Source organism: Dama dama, chromosome 28, assembly GCF_033118175.1.
Source record: "Dama dama isolate Ldn47 chromosome 28, ASM3311817v1, whole genome shotgun sequence".
In the NCBI taxonomy this organism is placed as follows: domain Eukaryota; kingdom Metazoa; phylum Chordata; class Mammalia; order Artiodactyla; family Cervidae; genus Dama; species Dama dama.
This window is the reverse complement of record NC_083708.1, coordinates 40,705,330-40,729,129: the sequence shown is the minus strand read 5'-3', so window position 1 is coordinate 40,729,129 and position 23,800 is coordinate 40,705,330. Positions and strand designations below refer to the sequence as shown.

At 39.2% G+C, this 23,800-nt stretch overlaps 1 protein-coding gene across 3 annotated transcripts in view; it reads left to right on the top strand.

Annotated features, from left to right (window-relative positions):
* AFG1L (AFG1 like ATPase) overlaps positions 1-23,800 on the top strand; it is a 189,629-nt gene that overhangs the window by 3,190 nt on the left and 162,639 nt on the right. For all 3 annotated transcript variants that reach the window (XM_061131463.1, XM_061131464.1, XM_061131462.1), the window contains exon 2: positions 20,899-21,119. In XM_061131463.1, the coding sequence (XP_060987446.1) occupies positions 20,899-21,119 (221 nt within the window). The remainder of the gene's footprint in view (positions 1-20,898; positions 21,120-23,800) is intronic.

Genomic DNA, 23,800 nt, shown 5'->3' with positions numbered 1-23,800 from the left:
TGGATATATTAAATTTGAGATATTAGTGATAATTCCAGGTAAATAAATCTAATTAGTTGTGGGAAATATGAGATATGCATCTAAGAAAGGAAATAGGAGGTGCTGAGAGCCATGAGAATGGAAGAACTAGCTTGGTAATATTTGTAGAATGAAAAGGAGGAAAGACTAGGAATGACTTCTTAAGGAAAACTTATTTTATGAGCAAAAGAACGTGACCTTGTCAGGGAGCAGTTAGAGAGGTCATAGAGTAATAGGAGAGAAACCAAGGAGGAGAATGGTTCTAATTTTTCTAGAACTTAAAATCAGCATATCTGTTTTACTTAAGCTAGCCTTGGAAATTGTTTCATAGGGGTGACAGAATATGAGAGTCACATCTTGTGATTTCTTATTATTATACTGCCCTTCTGCATCTCAATGTTATATTTTTAGATCTCTCTCTTAACTGATGATTCATATTTACCTTTAGCTCACAATCTCTTTTTTAGTACATGCACATTGGAGATCCTGATCAGGTATTACTGTGAGTAGCACTCAACCATTTGAATTGGTATTATTTATTGGTGGTATAGATTAGTGATTAAGAAAATGGACTTTGAACTTTTATTACGCAATTAGATGAATACCCTGTGTGAAACTTCATCTTTCTTGGATTTCCATTAACATTTATTATTGTTTTAGAAAAGAATGTTCATGCCTCCTCCTGAGGCTGATTAACTTCATGATAATGGTTTCTTTGGGCTTCCCTGCCGGCTCAGTGGTAAAGATTCCACCTGCCAGTGCAGGAGACGTGAGTTTGATCCGTAGGTGGGGAAGATCCCCTGGAGAAGGAAATGGCGACCCACTCTAGTATTCTTGCCTGGGAAATCCCATGGACAGAGGAGCCTGGCATGCTGCAGTCCATAGTGTCGCAATAGAGTCAGACATGACTTCGTAAGTGACTAAACAACAACAGGTTTCTTTGAGTTAATTTTTTTAAAGCATAGTACAACTCACTACATGGCATAGCTAGTGTCTAGATGTAGTTCTGGGGTGGAGGGTTGGCAGATGAAATAGAATGGGTTCAAGAGTGGAACTTTTGAACACGGCTACCTTGATAGCTCAGTTGGTAAAGAATCCGCCTGCAATGCAGGAGACCCCAGTTTGATTCCTGGGTCGGGAAGATCCGCTGGAGAAGGGATTGGCTACACACCCAATATTCTTGGGCTTCCCTTGTGGCTCAGCTGGTAAAGAATCTGCCTGCAATGCAGGAAACCCGTGTTTGATCCCTGGATTGGGAAGATACCCTGGAGAAGGGAAAGGCTACCCACTCCAGTATTCTGGCCTAGAGAATTCCATGAACTGTCTTAGTCCATGGGGTCTCAAAGAGTCGAACACGACTGACTTTCACTTACTTACTTAAGAGTGGCACCCATTAGAAAGGAACTTTAGGAGTCTAGAGGCAGATTACTGATCTACCGTAGATTAGCACTGCTTTTTACCTCATGATCTTCATTCTCTTTAAGTGAATGGTGAATGTTTAAATGGATTTAACTATTTTGGATTTGTCTTTTCACAAAAGTGCTACAGAAATAATAGTTGTCAATGGTCTTGAAATGGATAGTTCAGCCTTGGCACCAGTACATTAATATGCTCTATAAATTGACAGAAGGTTATGTAGCCTCAGCTTGACTATCTCTCACACTGTTTCCTTAGGCCTCTCATAATTTTCTCTGACTAGTGACTAAGATTTGTTCTACTTTCTCTCTTAAGAGCCTTTTGAATATGGCTGTTCTTCCTGCTGTGTTTTGTCTTCCTTGCCTGAAGTCCTCTGTTGCGGTCTCATTTCTGTGTGTACCCTGCTGGAGGTAACTCATACTTTAATCTTTAGAATCTTTTTCATAACCTTCTTTCACTGTCTTGCTTGTCCTTCTTATTTTTTCTCTCCATTCAGCTCATCCTCAAAGATACTTTTCCACATTATCTGTACATGTTCTTGACCAGGTACACCTGTTTTCAGCAATTTTTAAAGCCTGAACATGTAGCTCTTAGTTACTTCAAAGCTCCATAATGCAATTTATATCTTAATTATAACCCCTATAGATTCCATTTAAAAATTCTTTTATATATGTGTGTAAAAATTTTTAAATGAACATAACAAATAGATGTTATTTTTCTTTATTGTTTGAAAGAAAATAGATCCCTTAGATTTCATTATTAAATAGTGTTTGGAAAGAGTGAATATTAAGGAGTTACTCAGTATGCTAGGCCATGCCTATAATTACTTCAGAATAGCTTTATTCAGATTTTTAGGCAGTATTTTACTGATTTGTTATGAAATTTAAAGTACTATTTTTTTTCCTTTTGTAAAGTTACACACATTGACAGATTGAAGATTAACTAGCTTCTAAAGGAAAAGAATGATAACTGGCAAGCATTTAGTTTCAATTTTCATAATTTTTCTATTTAAATCAAAAGCACCCTTTTAAAGCCCCTAAATCAGCCATTTATAAATAAAGTAAATCATCTTGTGATGCATTCCTTGATGATGGCTTATGTTGTTTTTCTAAAGAAAGAGTTTAATTAAGATTTGATTTTCTTCTTTTCTGCACTTTGTTTATTCATCACTGAATCAAACATAGGTCTTTTAGTGTCACTGGTAAATCTGACTTTTTGGGTCATTGATGACCATTGCAGTTTTCAGAAAAGCAGCTGAATATTTTTCTTTGGGTATGAATAGACCATAATAGAGCATAAACAGGCTGCATATGACCTTAGTATGGGCTTCTGTCATTGTAGGAGAACATTTCTGGTCAGTGGCCACTGTTTATAGTTTGTTAAAATCAACATAAATGTACAAAACACTCATGAATAATTGTGAACACAGTATTTGAATGGATGTTTAATAAATATGCATTAAAAATCTAATTACAGTAATGAAGTTTACAGCTGAAATTTTAATCCAACCCTTTAGAAATATTAAACGTGCTTTTCCTGATTGTGCATTTTTCTCACAGCAGTTGGGTAAACATTTTAAACTGGAAATCTAAATTCCTCATATAGTTTTGATTTCATTTAACTAAGCGTGTGTTCTTTTTGGCAACAGTCTTCTTTCTCTTTGTGAAAAAGTAAAGCTCCTTTTATTCCACAACTATTACTTAGAAGAGTTCTGATCAGTTCTGTTTTAGGACTAATGAACATATGGGATACCTGATGAATAATAAAATGTAACCTGGGAAGACTAGATTGTGATTTTGATTTCATCCTCTGGTACTGGATCAGTCATTTAATTTGATATTTCCTTTTTCTCATCTGTCAAATGAGATTAGTCATCCTAACTAACATGTCATCATGAGGCTCAAATGTCATCTATGAGGCTCAAATAAGTTATTGTATGAGAAAATCCTTTGAAAACCATAAGAAATGTTATATAAGCATGGGGCTATGCCAGGAGTAATTGAAATAGTAATATTGAAATGGTAGAGGTGGTGGATTCCAGTCAGTGAAAAGGAATAGGACGAACTCAACTCTATGTATAATTACTAAAACCTTTTTTATTTGGGGGGAAGACTCACTTTTATTAACAATGGCAAAGGACTCAGTCTGATTTCAATGCTTTGAATTCTAGAAAATGCAATTTTGATTTTTCTAAGATTGTGTGGAGGGCCTCTACAGATAACCAGGATGGTTGTTGTTATCCTGGATTTAACTACCTTTTCTCTGGATATTCTGAATATATCTAGAGGGTCTTAGAAAATATGAGCTACTGCTTTCATCATGATGTTTCAAAGAAAGCTGTTGAAATTTGATTTATAGTATGCAGGTAAGTCACTTAGGTAACATATCTTCATTTAGTAAGATACTGCTTGTGGGTACTGTTTTCAAAGTAACTCCAGTTGTTAATTATTTGCTGTGCAGCAAGATATGATGACAACATTTCATAGGATCATCGAATATTAGAGCTGAAGAGGACCTCTGGGTTACATAGTCAAATGTCAGATGGGAATGTACTGTCTGCCTTTATTGTTTCTTTTTGAGTCATTCTGTTCATTTTTGGGTAGCCCTAATTGCTAGAAAATACTTTAATAGGCTGAGATTTGAGCTCTTCTGTAACTTCTCATTCATCGTGACTCTTTCCCCAGGGACAGCTTATGTAACTCTAGTTCTCTTTGTTCTTATGGCAGTGTTCTAAGTATATCAAGACTGATGATATATATCTTATTAATTCATATAGTCATTTATTCATTTATCATATTTCCTTGTCCCAATTCCATTTGACAGCCTTTAAAACATCAAAGACTTATATTTCTCCCATTCATTCTGCAAATATTTCTTGGTGCCACCTGTATGCTAGACACAAAGTGCTGGGATGTTGTTACTCTCCCCTCAGTGTCAGCCATCTCTTATCAGTCACATCTTATGACATGCTTATGAAATCTTATGGTTTCTAGATCCTTGAAGGACTTCCCTTCCTGAGACTATAGTATGGTTTCTGAATGTCACTCTGAAAACGTGGTCCACATATCAGTGTATTCCTTTGGACATTTCTGGCCAGAACAGTACTTTAGGTTACATTTTCTCTGTCCTGTTGCATTAACTTGGTGGCCAGGTCATATTCATGTCTCACCTTAAGACTCCTTGAGCTATTAAGACAGGTCTCCTTTGTTTCTACTTGATGAGTTATTTTTTTCTATTAAAAGTAAATTATTTTTATTATAAAAATACTACATGTGCATAGTAGAAAATACAGGAAAGATAATTACTGTGAACTTCATTTTTATTTTTTAAGTATACTTATTAAAGTATACGATTCACTTAGAAAAGTACACAAGCAGTAATTGTAAAGCCTACTAAATTTTTATAAACAGATTTGTGTAAATACAACCCAAATCAAGAATAGAACATCTGTAGTACTCAAAGGCTCACATTGTGTACCCTCAAAGTCATTTGTTTTTTACTCACAATGGCAGTCACCACCCTGGTTATGTTACTGTTGATTTATCCTTTCATATGTTGATTTACACTTGTTTTCACGTGTTGGCTATTTAAATAATGCTGCAATGGACAGAGGCGCCTGATAGGCTACAGTCCGTGGGGTGGCAAAGAGTGGGACATGCCTTAGTGACTGAGCATGCACACAGTGGACGTTGGGGTGCAGTTATTTTTTTGAGATAGTGATTTTGTTTCCTTCAGAGGAATACACATAGGTGAAATTGTTGGATTCTATTTCTTAATGAATTATGTCAGATTATAGATTGCAAATGTTTTCTTCCATTCTGTGGGTTGTATCATCACTTTCTTGGTAATGTCCTTTACTATACAAAAGTATTAATTTTGATGAAGTCCAATTTATTTTTTCTTTGGTCGCTTCTGCTTTTGGTCTCATAACTAAGAAATCATTGCCTAATCCAAGGTCGTGAAGATTTACAATGATGCTTTCTTCTAAACACTTTATCATTTTAGTTCTTAGGGTTATGTTTTTGATCCATTACTACAGGGATTTAATTGGGATTCATTAAGTCTGAGTTTCACAGATGATTGTCATTGTCCAGACAGGATTGGTTTTAGAAAGTCCACACCTGTTAGGAGAGTAAGTCAGGGATTGGCAACCTTTTTCTGGAAAGGGTCAGGTAATACTTTTGTCCTTGCCTGCCATGGTCTCTGTTGCAACTATAGTTGGCCATCCTTATTTTTGAGTTGAACATCTGCGGATGCAGAGGGCCAACTGTATTTATTGTACTGTACCATTTTATATCAGGGACTTGAGCATTTGTGGATTTTGGTATATGGAGGGGCTCCTTGAACCAATCTGCAGATACCGAGGAACAACTGTACTCAACTCTGGTACTGTGAAAACAGCCAGAGACAATAGACAAATGGGCATAGTCATTTGGCCTGTTGGCCATAGTTTGCAGACCACTGGACTAGGAAGATATTCACCTGTACTTTATTTTTTTGGCTTGAAATTTTTAATGTATTTATATTTTAAAGCTGTCTGGAAAGTATTTTGGTATGTACTATGAGGGGATAGTCTAAATTAACTTTTCTATTGTGTTCTAGTTGTCTAGCTGTCACTTGTTGAATGACCTCTTGGCTCCCATTGCTTAATTCATTTATTCAACAAATATTTATTTTGTGCCTATCATATGCCAGGCATTGTAGGTGCAAGGTATACAGTGAATTAAACAGACATGACATCTTCTCATTTGGCTTTCCTGCTGGTAAAGAATCCACCTGCAGTGCAGGAGACCTGGATTCTATCCCTGGGTTGGGAAAATTCCGTGGAGAAGGGAAGGGCTACTCACTGAACTATTTTGGCCTGGAGAATCCCAAGGACTATGTAGTCCATTTGGTCACAAAGAGTCAGACAAGGCTGAATGACCTTTACCTTCCCTCTTGTGACTTGTAGTCTAGTTGAGAGAGACAGACATACAGTAAATAACAAAGAAATAATTTCAAGTTGGGTGATAAAAGAACAGTGATAAGATTTGGTATACCTTCCTTTTTTATTATCTATATTAAGTTATTTCATGAAGACTTGCTTTGGAATATCTACTCTGGAATATCTGCTCATTGATCTTTGGATCACAGTGTTTTATAATTGTTTTCTCATCTGGTAGATAAGATCTTCCTCATTACTTCACATCTTCATGATTTTCTAAAGGTGTTGGATTTGCAATTTGATGGAACTGTATTTAATCTGTAAATTAAGTTGTGAAGAATCCACAGTGTTCTTTCCCATAACATTGTGTCCAGTTTTCCAAATTTTCACTTATGCCTTTGAAAATTTAGTTCTCTTCACACAGATCTTACAGATTGATTGCTAATATGACTCTTCTTTATTTTAGACTTCTTAATCTTAATTGTAAGTGGGATCCTTTTTTCCCCTATTGTATTTGCAACAGGTTATTCCTAATATGTCAGAAGGATAAAGCTGTTAAACTGTTTTCCAGTATCCTTCTCCTTGGGCTGTTTTGGTGACTCAAACAGTAAAGAATCCGCCTGCAATATGGGAGACCTGGGTTCGATCCCTGGGTTGGGAAGATCCCCTGGAGAAGGGCATCGCAACCCACTCCAGTGTCCTTGCCTGGAGAATCCCCGTGGACAGAGGAGCCTGGCAGGCCACAGTCCATGGGCTCGCAGAGAGTCGGACACAACTGAACAGCGAAGCACAGCACACCTCATCGTCCTTCTCCTTTGCTAAGTGGAGGTGTAATTAAGCCACCAAGTTCTTTAAAACTCATAAGTGGCTCCCTGGTACCTTCAGTATTAAATTCAAAAACTATTTGAATTTATTTTTAAATTTACCATTGTAAAGCCCTGTGTCACCTGGTTTCTTTACATTTTTCTAGTATCTTCATTCTTGCCCCCTGTGTCTTTTATATTTTAGCTCAGTACTGAACTTGTTTCATTTTCTTTACTGTACCATCCTCTCGTATTTCAGAGCCTTCTCTCAGCCTGATACACCTCCTTCTCTTTTGTCTATTTTTCCCTGGCTAACTCCTGTTTCTCTTTTTGCTCTCTATTGAAACATCATTTCCTGAGTAACCTTACTTAACCTCCTTAGCCTAGGTTACTAGCTTTGGCTCTGTGATCTCACAGCATCCTTCTCTTCCCTTTACTTGGTACCACACTTTATTAAAGTTGTTTATCCACTTGTTTAAATCTCCCCAGTGCCCTGTTGGCATTTTGAGTGCAGTTACAGTGTCTGTCTAGATGGTTGTGTTTGAAGTTTTTAGTATAGAGCTTTATACTCTATGGCTACTTTATTTGTTGTTGCTTATTCAGTTCTTCTGCTGAATAGGTTTTCAATTGATTCTTTTCAGTATAATTAAGTTTTTGAACCTATTTACACCTTTTGGTACTTTTATCCCGTTTTGTGGCACGTCAACATCATTTTGAATCACAACTGTGATCCAGCATTGGTCTGTCTCCTAACTTGTGTCCTCTTTGTTTTTGAGAGCTAGGTCTTCATTTAGTGCCAAATATGTTAACACTTGGTTCTCAAAACTCAAAAAGGTGTACATTAATCTAGTTAGAATTCTTAAGAGCCAGTTGTGTGAAGTATAAGAGCTTTTATATTTATATAGAAAGGAATTTATTTCCTCTAAGATTTCAACTTTGGGCTTTTAGTAAAAAAGCTGCTGATTCATACACATAGGAAAAAAACTTATGGTTACCAAGGAGGAATGGAGGGAGGAGGGATAAATCAGGAGTAAACAACAAGGACCAGTAACTATATTCAATTTCTTATAATAGTCTGTAATGAAACAAAATCTGAAAAAAGCATATATATATGTAGGTGTAACTAAGTCACTTTGCTGTGCAGCTAACAGCATTGTAAACCAACTATACTTCAGTAAAAAAAAAAAAAATCTGCTTCTGCTGCTGGGTTTTGGAAGAGTACCGTTTATTAGAGGCAGGTTGACCCCAGAGTGCAGGCAGGGCAGAGCTCTAGCTGGGCCTGAGTAGGGTGGAAACCCAGGAGTGGGATGATGGTTGCCTCAGGAGGCTTGAGTACTTCAAATTAGAGGGCCTAAGAGAGGTTTGTGTTTTGATTTTCTGTTGCCTGGCTGCGATAAATGGGAGCACAGTCTTCACTTATCTATAGTGTTACAGAGATTTTAATGAGGGCAACATCCTGGTGGTTTGGGGTCATTTAGCTTGAGATCCTGTCTTGCACATTGACTTAACATTTTCTAACTTTTTGTAGTGTTTTAGTTCCTTCATTTGTAAGGAATAACAATGTCTACCTTAGATTTTTTTGGAGAAGTAAGATAATGTATAGAACATGCTGTCTGTGCGTTGGCTATGTAGGAGGCATTTGTTAGTGTTTTCTTTACTTTTCAGGATTCTTTTTCTCATAAGTTTTCAAATGAATCCAAGCTTTGCAAAGAAAATCTTAAGTTTTTAAATGAACATAAAGGATATAACTTTTCTGGGTTACATAAAGACCTCTTGTAATCTATTGATTTTATATAACGTCCTTAATTCCAGTGAAGTAAACACATGTGATGTCTTGAAATAGTCAGACTCATCAAAATTTTTATTGAATATTTTTGGACATATAGCTGTATAGGAAGGAATAATGCAAAAAGATAATTTTCTTTACCTTGAAAACTCTTTAAATTTGTATGATCATGTGTTATCTTGCATATCTTCAATTCTTTAATCACAGGATATTTCTGAGCTGAGAATTCTTCACAGTATGTTTTTGAGCTGAACCACTTTACTGACAAGTTGTATGTAAAATTTCTGTACATTAAATGACATCTCTACTGATTTTGATGTTGGAGATGGGTTTTCAAAAATATTTACCACCAAGTGAAAACCCTTAAGGGTGAAACAAACCTGTAAAATAACATTTCTGAAAGAAAAATGCTTACTTTTTGTTGAAATAGTCTGGTCCACTATTTTGCTTAAGTCTCTAAAGAATATCTGTAAGATTTTCTTAACTATCTACTTTGTGCAGAATTTGAAATTCATTCCTGTTTAAAGCCCCAAAGAGCACAGAGACCACACATCCCCTTTGCTATTATTATTCTAGCTCTATGGAAACACAGTTAAGCCTTATGACATATATTTTAGTCAAGGTTCTCCAGAGACAACCAATAGGATGTATGTACATTTAGAAAGAGATTTATTATAAGAAATCATCAGCTCGTGCAATTATGGAGGTTGACAAGTGCCAATCTACAGTCAGTATGCTGAAGACCCGGAGACCCAGGAGAGTTGGTGATGTTAATTCCCATCTGAATCCAAAGGCCTGAGAACCAGGAGTGCCAATAGTGTGGTTCTAGTCCAAAGATTGGTAGGCTTAAGACCCAGGAAGAACCGACATTTCAGTTTGAGTCTAAAGGCAGGAGAAAACCAATGTTACCGCTTAAAGGCATCCAGGCTCAAGGAGTTCCCTCTTATTCAGGGGAAGATCAGACTTCTGTTCAGGATTGGATGACACCCTCCCACATAATGGAGAGCAGTTTACTCAGTCTACTGCTTCAAATGTTAATCTTATCAGAAATACCCTCACAGATGCATCTAGAGTAGTGTTTGACCAAATGTATTGGCACTCCATGGCCCGGTCAAGTTGACACATAAAATTAACTATCACAACATATATCAAGATTATTGTCCTCGTGTGTCAGCTGCATTTTCTCTCATGTTCTAAAGGTACTTGTAGTAGTCCAGTTATGTTGATTTCACAGATAAAAGTACAGAGGCAGGAAGAAATGATTTTCTGTCCTAGTCATCTTTTGGAGTATCAGGAGACACTCTGGCAGAAGTTGACTTCCTCTTAAGCATCATTGGCTAGGACTGTGATCTTGTGACCAACTTCCTATGATTCAGAGTTGAAATGGTGGAGTCAGGAGATAAATCTGGAGGGTATGACTCCAGAGCCCATGCCCCTTCCGCCATAACATCCTGCCTCCCTGCTGGACCTGTAGGTGCGAATGCTGGCTGTGCCACTGCCTAGCTATGGGGCCATGGACAAGTTACTTACTTGGTCCCGTTGTGCGTCAGTTTCTTTAAGTTAGGGATAATGTTAGTACCTACATCAAAAGGCGGTTGTGAGGATTAAATGATTTGAAGTGTGTAAAGTACTGAGAAAAGTACTTGGCACTTAGTACTCACTAAAAGGTTGGCAATTTTTGCTGCTGTTGTTACTATCTGTATGATCTTGGTCACTTTACTTAACCTGCAATGCTAACTCTCTGGTCCAAATCATAGATATCTCTGAACTGTACTGTTGTTAGAGTTTCCTAACTGGTCTCTCTGCCTTTTTTTTTAGAAGGGAAAAGAAAAAAAAAAAAGAAAAAATAAAAGGGAAAAGAAAAATTCTTCTATGCTATTTACCATGGTTTGTAAGACCCTGCATGATCTGGTCCTCTCTCTCCTTTCCAACTTCACCTTATAACATACTGCACCTTGTAAACTTTCTCTTCGTTCCTTGAAAATGTGAAGCTTATTTCCGTTTTCACTTTAAGGTTTTGCCAGAGCTCTTTCCTCTTCCTGGGCAGTTCTCCCAGTTCTTCCTTAGGACCACTCCTTTGGATATTAGGTGTCAACTTATGTCACTTCCACAGGAAGGCTCTTCTTAATAATCTCTAGGAGTCCTCAGTCATTGCCTAGCATAGTGCTTCTCAGACTTCAGTGTGCATGTGAAACACCTATATATTTTGTTAAAAATGCAAATTTTGATTCAGACCCCTGGGGTGGTGCCTAAAATTCTCTACTTTTGTTGAGCTCCCTGGGGAGGTCAGAGGTCCTAGGATATCACTGAGTTTTATTTTCACCAGTATACTGATCATTACATGATCCTTTGTTGCTTCTTCATTTAATTTTTTGTCTGTCTTCCCCGTGACTGGAGGGAAGTCTCCACAAGGAAAGATATTTGTTTTTAAGTGTAGTTTCACCAGTGATAAGAACAGTGTCTGAGCTACATAGTTGGTTCTCAAGAAACGTGAATGAATGAATCAAACAGATTCATTTCTGGGTGTTTTTAGTTACTTTTATAATAGGATTATTGTGCAGAGTAGAGCAACTAATTATGTGAAGTTACTTAACCTAGTCCCTAGTACACTGTAGGTGCTCAATAAATGTGAGCCGCTATCAATAGAATTTTCTTTTAAACTCAAAATTTTGACAATTCTTTTTAAAACAGTGATTCTTAACCAGTTTTTGTTCACTTGTTTGAAATTCTGAAGGAATCTGTAGTATATTTAGAGATCTTAGCTCAAGAAAAATGCACAAACATACACACAGATACTTTTAATTTCAGAAAGCTCTCAGACCCACCCCGCCATTCACTGGCCGCCTGTCATGACCCTTAGGCAAGACCTTATTTAAAAAAATACAAAAAAACAACCCATGTGTATATAACAATTCTTGTTAGGGCTGTTTGCGTCAATTTGCCTTTTTGTAATTTCTTAACAGTTGTACTGTTGAATTGCCTCTTCTTTCTGCCTTTTGAGTTATTATGTGCCATTAAGAAGAGCATGAGTAAAAAAAAAATAAAAAAAAAGAAGAGCATGAGTGCATGTGTGTGCAGTCGCTCAGGTGTGTCCTACTCTTTGTGACCCCATGGCCTGTAGCCTGCCAGGCTCCTCCTGTTCATGGGATTTTCCAGGCAAGAATACTAGAATGGGTTGCCACGCCCTCCTCTAGGGGATCTTTTGGACCCAGGGATTGAACATGTGCCTCTTGCTTCTCCTTGGTGGATTCTTTACCACAGAGCCACCTGGGAAGCCCCCAAAGAGCATAATTGTGGTTTATACTATTAATGCAATGAGATTATTTAAGTGGAACATGTTAGCATAGACTTTAAGAGTGCAGAACTTAAGAATATTTTTTATTCTAAATCTCTGTTTTAAGATGAAATCTTAAATATTGGGGGAACTCCCTTCTTTTCCTGCCAGTAGTGCCTCCGCAACAAACAGACGTGATTTATGTTCTTAAAACTTGCTGGATTTTTGTAGGAAGTGTGCCAAGCATTAAATCCACAAAGTGACACAGGACAAGAAGGGCAAGGATTCTTTGAATGCCCAGGAAAAGTGGTCTTATGACAGGAAGCAGAGAGGCTATGATGGGCAGACTGAGCTGCTTTTCTGGAAAAAAGGCTAAAATTACAAAAGGTGATTTTGCTGAGGCTTGAATTCATGGAGCCTAGAAAGTGCTGCAAATTTAGAGAGTGCTGACTGTTAAGGCCTGCAAGCATTTTGAACTGGGAGGAGATAAAAGGGCTAAGTGGTCTAGTCCTAAGCTTCATCTTTTATTTTTTTATGAAGACAGTAGAATCTTAAACTTATGTTCATTAAAAAAAAAGTTGGTGGAGGGGTAGCTGAAGTAATAACAAATAAACCTGTTAAAGCCTGGGGAAACTAATTTATTTTCCTTAGGGAGAAAAATGGATCTAATTGTTAGAGTACGCTTTAGAAAATTATAATAGATTATTCAGATGCTAAAATATCATAATATTGACTAAATCTTATAGCAGGTGGGCAATGGAGTATAGTAGAATCTTCCTAAAACTTAGTTTAGAGAGTAGTGAAATAAGGTAGAAAAGTGAGGTATTAAAACAGTTAAAATTTTTTTTTTTTGCCTCTAAAATCTCCCATTTATGTTTGTGGATTAGTGTGTGGATCTTCAGAATGGCATTTTCCCACTGTCCATTTGGAGTACAATAAGGCAAATTAATACAAATCAAAATAATATGACAGCAGCATCACATAATTTGTGTACACTGATGTAGTAACAGATTTAATTTAGTGCAGCTTTTGAGAAGTCTTTTGTGTTTCAATTTATACAGCTGCTATCCAGGCCTAAGCTGGCCAATCTTTCAGCCTTGAGCATCTTGCCTGACTGATTCTGTTTCTTTTTAAAAAGACTTTATTATTTTTTTAGAGCAGTTTTAGGTTCACAGCAAAATTCAGAGAAAGGTACAGAGATTTGCCAAATACCCCCTGCCTGCCCCTCAACATTATCTCTGTCCCATCCAGAGAGGTACATTTGTTACAGTTGATGAACCTCCACTGACACAGCATCATCATCCGAAGTCCATAGTTTACAGTAGGGTTCACTCTTGGTGTGGTACAGTCACGAATATGGACAAATGTATAATGACATGTATCCATCTGTATAGTGTATTTTAAGGTATTTTCACTACCCTAAAAATCCTCTGTGTTCTGCCTATTCACATCTTCTTCCTATCTACTTGCTTCCTTTTTCTACCACTGATCTTTTTACTATCTTCATAGTTTTGCCTTTTCTAGAATGTTGTTGTCGTATAATTAGGATATAGGACCATACAGTATATAGCTTTTTCAAATTGATCTTTCACTTAGTTATGTGCTTTTACTTTTTTTTTTTTAATGTGTTTTCATGGCTTGATAGGCTCATTTCTTTTTTAGTGCTGAATAATATTCCATTGTTCTTTTAATTTGCATTTCTGTGATGGCATATGATGTGATCTTTTCATACACTTCTATGTCGTATGTGTATCTTTGGTGAGGTTTCTGTTAAAGGTTTTAGCCCAGTTTTTAATCAGATTGTTTTCTACTGAGTTTTTAGAGTTCTTTGTGTGTTTTGGAAAATAGTCTTTTGTCAGATGGATCTTTGGCAGGTATTTTCTTCCAGTCTGTGGCTTGTCTTCTTACTAGACCATGACATTGTCTTTTGCAGAACTGAAGTTTTTAATTAAGTCTAGCTTATCAATGATTTCTCTCATGAATTGTACCTTTGGTATTGTATCTAAAAAGTTAAAACGGTACCCAAGATCATCTAGGTTTTGCCTGTATTTCTTGCATGATATCTTCTAAGAGTTTTATAGTTTGGTTTTTTACAATTAGTCCTATGATGCATTTAAAAAAAAAATATTTATTTATTTTGCTGCACCTGGTCTTAGTTGCAGCATATGGACTCTTGATTGTGGCATGTGGTATCTAGTTCCCTGACTAGGGATCGAAGCTGGGCCCCCCTGCATTGGGAGTGCAGAGTCTTAGTCACTGGACCACCGAGGAAGTCCCCCTATGATGCAATTTGAGTTAATTTTTGTGAGGTGTAAGGTCTGTGTCTAGATTCACTTTTTTGTATGTGGTTGTGCTGTTGTCCCAGCATCATTTATTGAAAAGATTATCTTTGCTCCACTGTGTTACCATTCCTCTGTCAAAATTAATTGGCTATATTTATGTGGCTATATTTTTGGACTCTCTTTTCTGTTTTATTGATCTGTTTGTCTATTCTTTTGTCAATACAGTGCTATCATGATTATTGTAGCTTTATAGTAAGTCTTGAAGTTGGGTAGAGTCAGTCCTCCAATTTTGTTCTTCTCCATTGGTATAGTGTTGGTTATTTTGGGTCTCTCTTGCTTCTTCATTTAAACTTTAGAATTATTTTGTCAGTATCCACAAAATAACTTGCCAGAATTTTAATTGAGATTCCGTTGAATCTGTAGATCAAGTTGGGAAGAAATGACATGTTGACAATATTTAGTCTATCCTTGAGCATAGAATATTTCTCCATTTTTAAGTTCTTTGATTTTGTTCATCAGCGTTCTGTCATTTTCTGCATATAGATCTTTTACATATTTTGTTAGATTTACACCTTAGTATTTAATTTTGGGGAGTGCTAATGTAAGTGGTATTAAAAAAAATTATTAATTCAGCTGTGCTGGTCTTAGTTGTGGCACACAAGATCTTTGATCTTACATTGGGACGTGTGGGAATCTTTAGTTGTGGCATGGGGGGTCTAGTTCCATGACCAGGAATTGAACCTGGGCTCCTTGTATTGGGAGTGGAGAATCTTAGCCACTGGGCCACCAGGGAAGTCCTTAAATGCTATTGCTTTTAATTTTACATTCCACTGTTCACTGTGGGCATATATGAAAGTGCTTGACTTTTGTATATTAACATTGTATCTTATAACCTTACCGGAATTGCTTGTTAGTTCTAGGAGTCTTATTTTGTTGTTTCTTTTGTATTTTCTATATAGACAATCATGTCATTTGGCAACAGAACATTTTATTTTTTCCTTTTCAATCTGCATACCTTTTATTTCCTCTTCTTGTCTTATGGCATTATTTAATACTGTGTTGATATGGAGTGAAGAGAGGGGACATCCTTTCCTTGTTCTTGATCTTAGTGGGAAACTTCTAGGCTATTACCGTTAAGTATATTTTTAGCTGTAGGGTTTTTGTAGATTTTCTTTATGAAGATAAGGAATTTCCCTCTATTCTTAGCTTACTGAGAGTTCTTATCATGAATGGGTGTTAGTTTTTGTCAAATGCTTTTTCTGTGTTTATTGATTCCTTGAACCTCAGAATGAGAACACCATCTGTGTTGGGGATCCCCTTAAGATTACCCTCTGGTGATTTACTAAAAGACCCAGAGGACTCAGCATGTAGTTGTACTCAAGGCTACCATTTATTATAGTGAAAGGATACAAAGCACAATCAGCAAAGGGAAAAGGCATGTGGGGGAAGGTTTGGGGAAAAATTAGAAGCTTATAAGCATATTCTCTCAGTGGAGTCAAACAGAACATGCTTAATACCTCTAGCAACTTTGACAGCAGGTGTGAAATGTTGTCTATTAGGAAGATTCTTTAGAGACTCAAGGCCTAGGGTTGAGTGGTAGTTATGGACACACCCTCTCCCTGTCCATGCGTGCCTGCTTAGTTGCTATAGTCGTGTCTGATTCTGCAGCCCTATGGACTGTAGCCCGCCAGGCTCCTCTTTCCATGGGCAAGAATACTGGAGTGGGTTGCCATGATCTCCGTCAGGGGATCTTCCCTACCCAGGGATTAAACCTGCATCTCTTATGCCTCCTGCATTGGCAGGTGGGTTCTTTACTACTAGTGCCACCTGGGAAGCCCACCCTCTGCCTCAGTTCAGTTCACTCGCTCAGTCGTGTCCAACTCTTTGCGACCCCATGAATCGCAGCACTCCAGGCCTCCCTGTCCATCACTAACTCCTGGAGTTTACTCAAACTCATGTCCATTGAGTCAGTGATGCCATCCAGCCATCTCATCCTCTGTCGTCCCCTTCTCCTCCTGCCCCCGATCCCTCCCAGCATCAGGGTCTTTTCCAATGAGTCAGCTCTTCACATCAGGTGGCCAAAGTATTGGAGTTTCAGCTTTAGCATCAGTCCTTCCAGTGAACATCCAGGACTGATCTCCTTTAGGATGGACTGGTTGGACCTCCTTGCAGTCCAAGGAACTCTCAAGAGTCTTCTCCAACACCACAGTTCAAAAGCATCAATTCTTCAGTGCTCAACTTTCTTCACAGTCCAACTCTCACATCCATACATGACCACTGGAAAAGCCATAGCCTTGACTAGACGGACCTTTGTTGGCAAAGTAATGTCTCTGCTTTTTAATATGCCATCTAGGTTGGTTATAACTTTCCTTCCAAGGAGTAAGCGTCTTTTAATTTCACGGCTGCAGTCACCATCTGCAGTGATTTTGGAGCCCCCCAAAATAAAGTCTGCCACTGTTTCCACTGTCTCCCCATCTATATCCCATGAAGTTATGGGACCAGATGCCATGATCTTAGTTTTCTGAATGTTGAGCTTTAAGCCAACTTTTTCACTCTCCTCTGTCACTTTCATCAAGAGGCTTTTTAGTTCCTCTTCACTTTCTGCCATAAGGGTGGTGTCATCTTCATATCTGAGGTTATTGATATTTCTCCCGGCAATCTTGATTCCAGCTTGTGCTTCTTCCAGCCCAGCATTTCTCATGATGTACTCTGCTTCAGTTCAGTCACTCAGTCATGTCCGACTCTTTGCGACCCCATGAATCGCAGCACGCCAGGCCTCCCTGTCCATCACAAACTCCCGGAGTTTCCTCAAACTCATGCCCATCGAGTCGGTGATGCCATCCAGCCATCTCATCCTCTGCCTAGGCTGTGCCAAAATTCCAGACTTGTAGAAGTAAACTAGGTGTTCAGCATAAACCATATTGCTTGTATATAATATAAACATTTAGGCACAGTGAGTCACTCTTACTATTTCTGGGATTGATGGGAACCCTCTGGGAATTCAAGCTGCCAGTCAAGGCCCCACTTTTGTAAGCAGGCATTTCTAAGCTCTGCAGTCTGAGGCCTGCTGTGTTAACTCTTTTCTGTGCACTGTTCTTACTTAATGTGATCCTATAAGGTAGGGAAGAGGCCTTACGGGCTACTTTGGAAATGAAGGGATATGGGTGTGAGAATGAGAGAGATATGGAGAGGATGGGACTTTGTTACCCCTTCTTCTTTTCTCTTAAGTAAATTTAGGATCCGATGAAAGGTTTTGTGTATAAAAAAGGTGCTGCTATTAAAATTACATTTGAAAATCACTCCTTTAAACAATGAGATGAATTTTAAGCCAAATATTGATAAAATCACATTTGGACTTTAACAGGATCATTTCTGTTGTTGATGGAAGATGTTTTTTTAAGAGACTGTGGTCAAGATAAATTTGAGGCTGGAGATGATCAGAGGCCAGGAGACCAAGCCAGAAATAATTAAGAGCTTTGGCTGGAGTGGTTATATGAAGAAGGAGGAGGGAATGGATTAGAGAGGCTTTAGGATATAAAATTGGGTAAAGAGCTTCTCTGATGGCTCAGAGTAGAGTCTGCCTGCAGTGTGAGAGACTTGGGTTTGATCCCTGGGTTGGGAAGATCCCCTGGAGAAAGAAATGGCAATCCACTCTAGTATTCTTGCCTGGAAAAATCCCATGGATGGAGGAGCCTGGTGGGCTACAGTCCATGGAGTTGCAAAGAGTCAGACACAACTGAATGACTAACATACACACAGAAAACTGGGTAGCATTGATGATTGATTGGCTGAGGACCTGGTTGCGGTCTGGGGAAGGGGTTTGGGGATAGAGAAGGAGATTAGCATTATCTTAGGTTATTTTACTTAGTTGATTCCAGGAAGAGGAAAAGAGCATTTTCCCTGGTTGTGAGAGTCACAAACCCTCCAATACTACTGGGTATCCACCACTTCCAATTCCGACGCTATCTACCTGAAGGTAGTAGCATCAGCTCCCACATGTTAAAGGGCCAATCCCATACAAATGGCTCCACTTCAGAGGCCAGCTGCAACTGTGCTGCCCTGCTTTCCACCCTTCTGCGTGGCTGAATTCAAGTTCAGGGGGTTGATAATTAGCTAAGTTAGATAATTTTTTAGTAATGGTCATAGAACTCAGAAACAAACACTTTAAATGTTTATCAGTTTGTTATAAAGGGTCTGTTCAACTCAGGAACAGGCAATTGGAAGGGATGCACAGGGCAAGGGAAGGGGCCTCCATGCCCTCGCCAGGTATGTCACCTTCCCTTGATGTGTTCACCATCCTGGATGCTCTCCAAATCTTATTGTTCAAGAGAGTTTATAGAGTTTAACCTCCAGCCTCCCTTGCCCTCATAGGTTGGTGGATAGGACTGAAAGTTCCAACTTTCTAAACACTTGGTCTTTCTGGGAACCAGCCCTGTCCTGAGACTATTTTCAGGACCTTCCCTGAGTTCATTAGCATATGTGTGATGGAAAGAGGCTCATTATGAATACCAAAAGATGCTCTATCACTTAGGAAATTCCAAGGATTTTATGAGCTCTGTGTCAGGGACTGTGGACCAACTGCAAGTATGTTTCTTATACCACCCTGGTAAACATCTCAAATTGCTAGAAACCTCTGTGGAAACTCTCAACCTGTGCCTTCAGCTTCAGCATGAACCCAAATCTTGTCCTTGGTCCTACGAGGCCTAGGATCCCGGGAGACCCTTAGTTTGGTTCTCTATTGCAGGCTGTAAGCCCCATGTATTAGTTAGGGTACAATTTAGGCCTCTGTAACAAAGAGACCCCAAAATACACTGCTTGAAAAGCAAGATAGACGTTTATTTTACATAAAAATCCAGGCAGGTGGTCCAGAGCTGTGTTGGCAGCCCAGCACTGTTGGGGAACTCTGCTCTGCTGTGCTCAGCATTCTGTGTGCTCTCCTTGCCAGGTTGGCCCTTCCAGCTGCAGCCGTGGCACTTTCTTTCTAGACAGATGGGGGAGGGAAAGAGAGGAGGGGAATCTGCCCTTTCCCTTTAAGTGCTCCGGAGCAGAGCACACACATTTCAGCTTACGTCCCATTGGTCACGTGGCCATCCTAGCTGCCAGAGAGACCCGGGGTATGGAATATTTTACTGGGCTGACTTGTACCCAGCTAAAACCCCTATATAGAAAGGGAGAACAGTTATTAGGGGATAGCCCTGCCCTATCCTCAACAGTCACAGTGTATTTAAGGATTTTTTTTCCTTTCTTAGAAAAAGATGAAAATAATGTTGTGACTTATTTTTTTTCCTAAATTAAGTAATTTTCATATTATTGAAACAAAGGGAACATGGTATTCAATGAAACAAGAAAAACTCTGGCAAAATACCCTTGCAAAATCTTTATCTAAAAATGTGCCAGCTTGAACCTGCCCCAAATAAGGAATGGAGTTATAACTGGACCTTACCACAGATAATCAGTTTTCTTCCTCGAAAAGCTAAAAAAAGGATGAACACACCTCCCTGCTTTGAAACACTCTTCCTGTCTCTCAGCTCTTTGTGTTCAACCTAAAGGTAATGGAAAAGGAGAAGGAATCTTGTAAGCAGAGAACTGAATTCAACATGGTAACGTCTGAATGCTGTGTTATTTTGGATAGGGAATAAAGAGGCAATAGAAAACCCTTTGCGACTAGTCTCTAAGTCTGTGCCTTGGTATTAAAGAACCAGATTTAGGCCTAATGCAAAGAAAGGCACCACCTCTGCTGTGGGGAAGAATGCGATGAACCTTGGTGGCATTCAATGGAGTGGAGGTTAAGCTGGCACTCTAGAGGTGGCTAGGCTTCCTAGAGGGCTTCCCTGGTGATTCAGACAGTAAAGAATCCACCTGCAATGCGGGAGACCTGGGTTCAATCCCTGGGTTGGGAAGATCTCCTGAAGGAGGGTATGGCAACCCACTCCAGTATTCTTGCCTGGAAAATCCCATGGACAGAGGAGCCTACAGTCCCTGGGGTCACAAAGGCATCCTGGAAGAGGGGTTATAGGGATAGGTTATGAGTTTGGGGTTTATTAAATTGAGTCAATCATTTATATATTTATTGTCCAAAATGTGTATGTTTTTTAAAAAATTATTTATTTATTTGGCTGCTCTGAGTCTTAGTTGTAGCATGTGAGATCTAGTTCCCTAACCAGGGATCCAACCAGGCCCCCTGCTCTGGGAACACAGAGGCTTAATCACTGGACCACCAGAGAAGTCCCCAAAATGTGTTTTATATTATGGTTTTCATCAAAATGATTTTTACAACAGCTGCTCAAATATGTACAGTTGTAATTGGTTAAAAGTTTTAAGAAACAGTATTGAGCACTATGAAGTACCTTCATTTCAGAAAGGCTTAAATCTTATATATATATATTTGTTTATAGCCTATTCACTTCAGCCCCCTGAGAGTATGTCTCCAACTGCTGCTACAGAGGCTTATTCAAAAGCTTTAGCTGTTTGCCATGGACCACTGGACCACTATGACTTTCTGATCAAAGCTCGTGAGCTAAAGGATGATGAGCATCAAAGAAGAGTCATACAATGTCTGCAGAAACTGCATGAGGACCTTAAAGGATACAGGATAGAGGAAGGCCTTTTTTCTAAGGTAAGATTTGTGTCATGTTAAAGATGGAACAGTTAAAAGTGTGAGCATTTTAAAAATGGATTAAATGCAATTGGGTGCAATCATAAAAGAGCTTGAAAATTTCCTACCAGTTCCTTTAAACAAGCTCTGTTGGATCCCCATTTTTGACCTCTTGATGTTCTATAGCTTTCTTTTACCTTCAAGGGGATTCAAATAGCTTCATACGGAAGTAGTAAAAAGAATACCTAAAAAATACCAGTTACAGTGAAAACGTGTATGCAATTCAAAGCTTCCCCCTCGCTCTAGCTCAGGCCTGACCTGGGATCAGTAGTAGAGAAGAGGGAGTGACTTGTTCTTTTTTCTCTCCCCTTCTCTCTCTGCTAGCTTGGCTTCCCTAGGGTCAGAATGAGGGGGATAGAAGATTAGAGTGAAACAGCAGAGTCTTGAGTGACTTAAGGGCCGTTGGTGGTAGATGCTGACATGCTAGCTCTCTGTGAGGAGCATTGTGTGCGTTCTTCAGGACCCCCGTGAGGACCTCCCACTGCCTCACTGTGACCGACCTGCTGTGACTCTAAGGAACAAACATCTCACAGCACAGCCTTGTGGTGTGGGGATGGCCTTGCCCTTGCACTTAGCCTTCTTCAGTGGGGTCCTTTCAGAACAGCTCTAGCCAGGTCACCTTTGTGGGGTCTCCTGAGACCACCCAAGTAACACAGCTCCTTCCTCCAAACCCTACTGCATGGGCAGCGTCGGTCAGTCTCCTGCCCTTGGACTTCTGCAGATGTAAGAAGCAAACCCCAGTGTCTGTTCTGTATACCCCTGTACTCCTGGGGACACTTACATGTCCGGTTCTTCTGTGAACTCTTTCACACCCTACTTGGGTAGCTGTCTGCAGATTTTCTCCACGTAAGTGAGCATCCAGCTGGGGAGAGGATGCCCATTTTGCCTTAATTCTAATCTGTTTGGATGTTTCTCTTGGGGACCCCTTGCACTTGATGTGAGGTTGGTTCATCCAGGGGAAATGCCACAGGATTCTTTACCCAGCTGACAATTTTCTACCTTGATTACTTTGGTTGTGGGGCTGTTTTTTTATCCCCCCCCGTCCCGCCTCTTTTTAAGGAATTCCTGCATATATACAACTAGTGCCTCCCTTTAGTGTATAGGGGGACCTGTTTCTCTTGTCATCAGCTTTGAGTTTTTGCTGAAGTTCTGAAACAACAGGGAAAACTCCCATTCCTTGTCCTGCTGTAGAAGCTCTGTTATCAGTGGTGTCATCCTTGAATTATGAGGGATGTTAATAGTAATGAGAGTTAGAATATGGTTCAACCTAAGAAACTAGTTTTCCTTTAGTTGACTGACCAAACTACTTACCCTCCTTAACACAAATATCCTTTTATTATAAGGTCTTTATAAGAAAGGTACTGTATAACAATATAACAATAACAAAATAACTATAACAATAGTACTTTATTTATAAGTTCTACTGAAAGTAATTTTACTTTTTAAAAAGCACTTGAGAATGTAACAAAATAGTTTTCTTTTTATGTAAGGAAAAACACTGCGTTGTATTAACATGTTTTGGTTAAAAACAATAAAGTATTATTTAGGCTTGAGAAAGAAATGGAGATGTAGAATGAGATTATAAAAGAAAATAGCAACAAAGGGCATCTCCATCACTCAGCCAGGCCTCCCAGAGCCTGCACCAGCTTTTGGCACCATTCTCAGATGGCACCATGGTAAAGAATCCACCTGCCAATGCAGGAGATGCAAGAGGCATGGGTTCAGTCCCTGGGTTGGGAAGATTCCCTGGAGGAGGAAATGGCAACCCACTCCAATTTTCTTTCCTGGAGAATTCCTCAGGTGGAGGAGCCTGGCAGGCTACAGTCCATGGGATCGCAGAGAGTCAGACACGACGGAGCAACGGAGCACAGTGACTCTGAAAGCCCTGATGACGGGCAGGCAGCGGGCCCTGCTGGTTCTCCAGTGCCCTGCCATTCATAGTGATCTGTTTGCTCTTTGCTCCTTCTCCCCATTCTCTTTCCCGCTCTATTCATCCTATCAGCTGCTCATTTCTTTTCCTGATCTGTGGTTTAAGTTCCCGAGGAGGAATCTGAGAGGCCACCCAAACACTTCATCCCTATTTGGGCAGACGTTTCACACCAGTTTTCCAGGGGTGCTAGTCACCACAAAGATCGGCTGTCTGTATAAGGTGCTATCTGGTGCTCCCGTGAGCAGGGCAGTTTCCCTCAGAAGTGGACTGTGCGGCTGGGCACCAGGGTGTGGTGGCTGGTCCAGCACCATGGTCGTGGGAAATAACGATGAATTATCCCTTTTGATGGCCAACGTTTTCTCTTTCTCTTGTGTTCCCAAAAGTTTATGGGTGAATCAAGAAGTAAGAAGTTTGGAAACCATAGATTGCTTAAGTATTGCATACTTAATTATAGTTTGTATTACAGGAGGTCTTCCAAATAAAATAACAACTCTGTTATGTGTCCTAGCCAGGAGACAAGATGTTTTACTTAGCAGATTTTTGTTGTTATCTGAAAGTTAAAATTTCTCTCATGACTTTTGTATCTTATCCCACCTTTGATGTATGAATTGGCTATGCTGAACTGCCTCTAAATAGCTGTTTAGCAGGAAGTAAATGCAATACTTTACTATCTAGAGGCCCTTGTTTTATTGTGTAATTCTTATGTAAGGAG